At 38.0% G+C, this 7,481-nt stretch overlaps 1 protein-coding gene across 1 annotated transcript in view; it reads right to left on the reverse strand.

Moving 5' to 3' along the window:
* The window catches only part of LOC140944341 (uncharacterized), a 67,469-nt gene extending 65,709 nt beyond the window's left edge, over positions 1-1,760 (reverse strand). Inside the window, exon 1 of the mRNA XM_073393506.1 lies at positions 1,698-1,760. Within this exon, the coding sequence (XP_073249607.1) occupies positions 1,698-1,760 (63 nt within the window). The remainder of the gene's footprint in view (positions 1-1,697) is intronic.
* Between the last annotated feature and the right edge of the window lie 5,721 nt (positions 1,761-7,481).

Genomic DNA, 7,481 nt, shown 5'->3' on the forward strand with positions numbered 1-7,481 from the left:
ATTTATTTATTTATTTATTTATTTATTTATTAGATATAGCTGTGGTAAAAGCTATGTAAGTTCAATGAAACAGGACTATATCTCATATTGGCAAAACACCCTTCAACATTCTCAAAAACTTGAATTTTATAGATCTTTTAAAACCGATCGTACCTCCTCTAGTTACTTAGACTTAACAAGAGGAACAGCTGGAAGAATGGCTTTGGTAAAAACGAATAAGCAATCACAAACTTATGATAGAAATAGGCAGACACAATCAAACTACGAGGGATAATAGGCATTGGCCTTTTTGTGGATGCAATGTAATAGAAGACGAAGTTCACTTTCTTTTTCAATTTTTTCAGCTCTTTTTTCATACTCTATGATTAGGAATAAATTTTACTATAAAGTCAAGACTCTGATTCCAAATATTACCCAGTTACCTTTAAACGGTTTGATTAATGAACTGATGAACTCTTCTAATTACTTTATCAATATACAATAAATTATATTTCAGCTTGTTAATTGCCTTGTGTTGTAATTCTGATTCCTAAACATAGCTTTTGCAAGACTGTATGTGTTTGTATGGTCATGCAAATAAAGCTCCTTGTTGTTGTTGTTGTTGTTTCTGAGGGGAGGGGGAGGGTCTGTACACAAGCCAGCGTTAGTGGTGCACGGTCTACGTACAGCTGTGGCATGTATCAAATTTCAGAAACCAGATCCTCGCGGCATTCTCCTACCCAGCCTGCGTGGCAGGCGTTTAAAAGGACGGGGAAAGGGAGTTTTAAGCTCGAGAGAAACGCGAGGGACGCTGGCTATCTCCTACCCAAACATCAATTGAGTGTCCTCCCTCGGATACCGGCTGTACCGATTGGTACTTCTGTACTCTAATCCCTGTTTTGCATTTTAGGGGAAATCAACAATTTGACGTTTAGATTTGAGTACATAGTAAGACAAATTGTGCCATTCTTTGATCATCAGTGACATTTTGTTATTCAATTCTGTGTTTCCTGGACAGGTTTTCTCTCAGGAAACCCTCAGTACGCTTTCTTTCATGCAGCCGCTGACACTGACCGGTCTTCCGAAGACTCCAAAAAGGTTTCTCTTCATTTGGAATGCGCGTGCCCCGTTGAGATTACCCGCTGGAAATTTCTGAGCATGCTGTTTCATCCAGCAAAGTCAAAAGCGACTTGAATTTTTCCGAGTTGGGGTCCCCGGTGCTGTTCGTTTTCTAGGGCATACGCGACATTTTGGATCAGGCGTGTCTTCGAAAGCGGCCTTTTTCAATACTTTCGCGGTGGTATTAGCGACAAATTGAACACTGCCAAAACCATAATTCTGAGGTAAGTCAGGGAAAAAAGGCTCTTTTTGCTTGACACACGTTAAGATCCTGTCACACAGGGTAATTCTTTCAGTTTCCTGTTTTGCGTCTTGTCCGACTAGCTACGAACCAAAACGAGTTAAACGGTGTGGTAATTGTTCCCTTTCTCCAGGTCATGCGCATCTTATTTTCGCTTCGCTTCTTTAAATTCGCTACCTTCCATCTATCTGAAAGCGTAACACCGTCTATTTCATACACTGTATTCATAGTCACTTTTGTCTTTCAAATTTAGTCAGAGATGAAACCATATTACTTGTGGGAAAACCCTTATATTAACGGTTCACTTAGATGAGAACAAAACTCAATCTTGAGTGAGTCGGCTTTTATGCTAACCAACGTGATTGAGTTCTTGAACAGCCTTGAATCTTTGCTGAGGCCGCTTTGGTTTTACTGCGTACATTATTGATTGTCAAAAGCCACTATGGCGGCTTGTGATTGTTTAACCTGGCCAGATGCCTTTTTTTTTTTTTTTTTGGAGGGGGGACTTTCTTACTTAATACATGAATAAACTACTGTTACATTGCAATTACCCCATTTAATTTAGTTTGAATTCTAAACCACGAATGATGCCTTATTTACCTGGTATCAAATGAACCCAAAATTTCAATTGTGCACGTCAGTGTATTCAATTTCTTTACAGAGCGGAAAATTTTCTCAGCTGTGGCCTTAATTGAAATCAAAGCTCTTTATCTTTACTATGTATTTTATATTAAATTTCATTCATTTCTCCGTTTGGTAATGAAACTGTAACGAAAGATTTCAGGACCAAGATCCAATTAACCAAGATCTGAATTTTAAAGTATCGAAAAAAGAAAAAAATCCCACTATTCTCTTACTCAGATGCGAAAGAAAACAAACACTAGTCTTCTTTGCTTTCTTAAGATTTTTGGTCAATTTTTGACGCTCTTGTTTCCTTGTGAGAAAAAAGGTAAATAGGCTAGTAACTCATCCGCGTTTTATAACAATGTTTCAGGCAAATCTCTTTGTTGAAGAGAGTTTTAGTTTATTTATGATGAATTGACCCTGAATAAGTGGGAAAAGCCTCGAACACCTTATTTGCCGTTAAAAGAACACTGTACATATTATGACGGCAAGACTGGCATTTTCTGTGTTAATTATATACAAAAAGAAATCGCAGCTGCGTCTCTTAAGATTTTGTATCAGGTGATCTCTGACACCTCTCAAACGACTCACCGTCAGAACAATAATTCCGTTTATAAGAATTATCTTGTGATTCTTCCTGTTTAGCGAAAAAAAAAACAAGGATCTCTAGCGTGACCTTACATTCACAAGATGTTAATCGAAAGTTAGCGAACAAGAAAGTGACAAGAAAGACCCAAGAATAAGGTGGGAAAACTCATATATTTATTTTTAAGCTTTTCCGCTCATTTTAGCAACCTTTTCGTTTATTGTTTTGTTTTTTTTTTTTCTAATCCTTTTTATTATTATTATTACTTGAGGAATAGTACTTATTCATATTGCTGCAAGAAAATCGACGAACTCGCGCGCTCATCAATATTTTTTTTTTAAACATAGGACTTGCGCGCGTACGCGATACGAGACTTGATTAATTTTTCCGCTACTTTGTTTAACCAGGAACTAAAAATCTTAAGATCCCAATTTCCTAAGAGATTAGTTTACAGTACACAAACGGAAACTTTATATCATAACGTCCTTAGTTGAGCTCTACACGACTACTTTTCAAGCACCTTATCAACGACCAAACTGCAAGTCAAGAGTATGGAACGTCAAAGGTACGCCGGGTTATTCTAAGTTTGGGATGGCCCACAAAAACCCGTAAACATATCTTTTATTTTAGAGTCGTAAGTAGTTGTTCGTGTACTGTAAGCGCCGCGAAAAAATCACTGGACTGTAGTTTAGGCTGCCTTGCTCAGTTAACCATCATGCAGTCGAAGCTCTCCTTGCAACCACTCTCGTAAGCGACCGAGCTCTAGTTACGACCACCTTTGTGAGACCCCGTTTGAACTGTGACTTAATCTTTGTAATGAAAAGCTCTCGTAAGCGACCGCTCCCGTAAGCGATCGCGACCACTCTTGGGATTATCCAACTTGACTTTTCCTTTGTTTTTTTAGCTCTCGTAAGCGACCACTCAGAGACTTATTCATATAAATGAAGACTTGCCTGAAACTGCACACTGCGTTTTTACAGTCGAACCTCCGGGCCGTGAACGACCACCCAAAATGCAAAGACTTAGTGGTGGCTTACAAGAATCGAACCTCAGAGAGCCTTTTCCGAGAAGCGGTCCCGGGCACATCTACTTTATGGAAGATAATTTATTGCATGTAATTTCTAAGTTATGCCATGTGTAGTTCCATGTTGTTACTAAAGTTCTTCGTATATTCAAAGGAGAACAGTGCAAACAGCGAACATAGAGATCAGAGAATGCGTCAAGTGGTCGCTTACAAGGGGTTAAAAACAATGGAAAATTATATATTAAACTTAATTTCAGGCTCAAAAAGTGGTCGCGGTTGCTTACAGGAGGTGGTCGTTTACTAGAGGTTCCAACTGTAACGCTTTGACTAGGAAAGGTTTGGTGTTTTGGATGAGTGATCGCTTATAGGAGGTGGTCGCTTACGAGAGGTGGTCGCACAGGGAGGTTCGACTGTAGTTCGTTGATAAAGATATTGGGGTTATATCAGATTTAAAGACACTCCGATTAAACATTAACCTCTTTTTTTTTTCTTTATGAATTATTAATGAGTTTCTAAAGCTCTTGTAAGCGACCACCTCTGTTGTTTTCTGATCATGCAGTCGCTTACGAGCGAGTTCCGATCACTTTTTCGAGTTTCCGAGGTGGTCGCTTACGAGAGCTTCTTCGACTGTACTAGAAACATGACAACTCTCGATCCAAGTTATATGCACATCACATCATAATATAGCATTATAATTTCACATTAGGCAATTTCCCGATTTTTATGATTCATATATTTTATTATTATTATTATTATTATTATTATTATTATTATTATTACTGTTATTATTATTTAACCGTGCGAGGCCAGTGAATGCCTGTTTTTATTTTAGGAGCTGTTACGGTTAATTTTGCCCGCAAATCCTTATCTTGTGCTACAGAAATGGTGACTGGCTTTTCAAAATAACAAGAAAGCACCGAAACTTTGAACATCTCAGGACTGTAAACAACTCAACTATTCATTCCCAACCCTTCCCCCCCCCCCCGGCCCCACCAAAAAAATTAATATTTGGCGAGTTACAATTCAATCAGTTTTGTTTGTGTACGCTCGTGATAGGTGATAAAGGGAACGCCGCTTCCGTGTATAAATTAAATTAATTCATTTTACACAGTAATCCTATCTTTTTCTGTTTGCGTCGGGATGTTTGAACATATTTATTCAACGAAATCGTTATAATTTACCTTCGGCTTGAATTTAAGACTTACTGACTAATACATGGATAGTTACCCTGTTCTATAACTCAATGTTCATCGTTCCAAAGTCTCAAACTGACGCCTGTGGTTGTCAAGGAAGGTATACTGCGTGTACACAGGATATCAGGATATGATGAAACTATTATTGAGTGTGGCAGAGGTTATGAATTACACCAAACGTATCATTAGCAAAGTCTCGAACTCGCTGAGAAAAAGTCCTACCTTTTAAAGGAGGATAAAGTGTCTGTCATTTCGTGTGAATGACAAATAGAGGTCTAAATGCGCCTTTTTTTTGAAAGGTGGCATTACAGGAAAACAGTAATCTAACAGAAAACAAAAGGATTTCGTTTATTAGTTCATAGCTGTCAACGTGTTTTCACAAAAAAATGCGCTAACTGACATTGTGATGTGCCAAGGACTGGGTTATCTGTCTAAACTTTTTTTAGTTATTTACGTGATTTTTGGGGGGTGTTTGCAGATTGCATTTGTTGTTACTATACAATGTCCTCAACGGTTGATTTTGCTTATTAAATCATCTATTTCCTTTGTTTAGCTGACAGGTGTCATGAAGGCCGAAATCTACCTATTTACTATAATCCTCTCCGCAAGGGTAGGGAAGGCTGAGTTTGCCAGTCCCTGTAGAACAGGATTATATCAAGCATCTGAAAAAGGCAAGTTTATGGCGGTGTTTTATCTCGAACTTGCACTCAGTGTATGTTATTTTAGTATGGGTTTATTGGTATCAAGACAGACTAATTGGTAAGTTTAATTTGTAATTTGTTTGATTACATTAGATAGAAGAAACATGTTGAGTCTTTTCCTAACCAGGGCAGGCGTACCTCTATAAATTTAGGGTCGGATCAGAATCAACAATCATTTATTTTAACATGTTACATCGAGAAGCTAAAAACCTCGTTCAAAATACGAACGTGTATAAATAAAACCCATAATAATGACAACTATGATATATTATTCTATTTTAAAAACAACTCAATAAAAATATAAAAACTTAGCAATAAAAAGCTAAAACCTACTAAAAACTAGATACTAAAAACGTGAAAGGAAAACTACAAGTCACGTTCTACAAAAGCTACAATCTTGCAATTTACTTTGAAGTCATTTGCATGACTTGAGAGACGTATTTGAGTGGTCAAACTGTTCCATAACTTAGCTACTAAATAAGTGAAAGAATTCTTTTTCAATTTAAGATTAAAAAATCTTACACTGTCCAGTTATTTAATCAACGATTTTAGATTCATTTCTGCATCCGTAATGGAAGGTAAAGTGATGCGCGAAGTACTTCAATTTTCCGACAGCTTCTTTTTCTGTTCGAATTTTATGTAAATATTTTCATATAGTAGTAATGTTATCCATTCAAAAGTATTTAAGAACTTCAAGCGATCAAGGGATACGACCCAATGAGGCGGATTTTTATTTAACTTTGTGTTTATGTATCTCAATATAATTCAAGTATTTTACCCTTGTTCTTTCACAGATAGAGCCTTAACTGGACACATACTCGATGTGTAAGTACACCAGTATGCTTTGACTATAGTCACTATAGTTGCGCATATCGACTAACGTGCACACGAATCTAACAATAAACGAAAAGCCTGAAAATTCAGCATTGATGGGCTTTCCAAGTTGGCCCAAACCATGGTCCTCCGCACGCGCGCCAAACCGAGGAACTACACTATAAAAAAGGCGTAAGAAAGAATGGAAATGCTTGTCCATAGAAGAAGTATAATGACGCCAGCTGCTTAGGCTACGATTAGTCTCTCATTTTACTCAGGTTCGGAAGAGCGAGATAAATACTCAAGCGCGCTTAAAAAACATCGCAAGTGGGGAAAGGTAGCAATTTCAAAAGCAGTCTAGTGTAAGGTGGATTGTTCAACCTTCGCGTAATTTTTGGGTGCGTGCGCACGTAGATTTTACGCGTAAACTAGAGCCAATTTATGTCACGCGTAAACTAAAAAGTTGAGCGAGGTTTTCCTTTTACATTTGCGCGCGGCCTTTCATGCATTTTACGCGCGTACACACGTAGGAATTTAATACGCGACAGTGGAAATCTACCCTAATTCGCCCAATCCACTATTCCTAGTGACCTGTCCATCTTAATAAGTTTCTCTTTTTAGTTTATAATTATCCACATTATATGATAAAGAATTAAGCAAATAAAACAAAACGTGATTAAAAACATCTATTCAACTGGCAGTAGAAAGCAACCTGAGCGGTCAGAGAGGTACTTAAAGCCAGATCTCAACACGCGTGATTCCGCACTCGGCACATGCTGCCTATTGCTTCAATTCACTTTCTTTATTTCAATTCACAGGACCAGGGGCGTGAGTAGGCCCGGGCCTACAAATTTTTGGTTTGATCACTCTGCCCCTGGTAATAAATTATGCGTTGTTGGTGTGAGCTAAAAAGCGTAAGAGCTCAAAGTGTTGGTGAGGTCAGTGCATACTAGTCATGCCTGCAATTTTCAGGATATGTGGAAATGAAAGTCGGCCAGAACTAGACGAAAAGCTGGCTACGCTCTTAAGGACTGAAAAATACACCACGCGCCACTCAACGACTTATCCTTAGCATAACAGTTTGTAATGAAATTTGTAAATCAATTACCATTTGTTTATTTGTCAATTGGCAGGCTCAAGGTAACAGATGAAATTGCCTGTGGAAGACTTTGCTTGCATCGCAATGGCTGCGTATCGTACA

The sequence above is a fragment of the Porites lutea genome, chromosome 7 (genome assembly GCF_958299795.1).
Source record: "Porites lutea chromosome 7, jaPorLute2.1, whole genome shotgun sequence".
In the NCBI taxonomy this organism is placed as follows: domain Eukaryota; kingdom Metazoa; phylum Cnidaria; class Anthozoa; order Scleractinia; family Poritidae; genus Porites; species Porites lutea.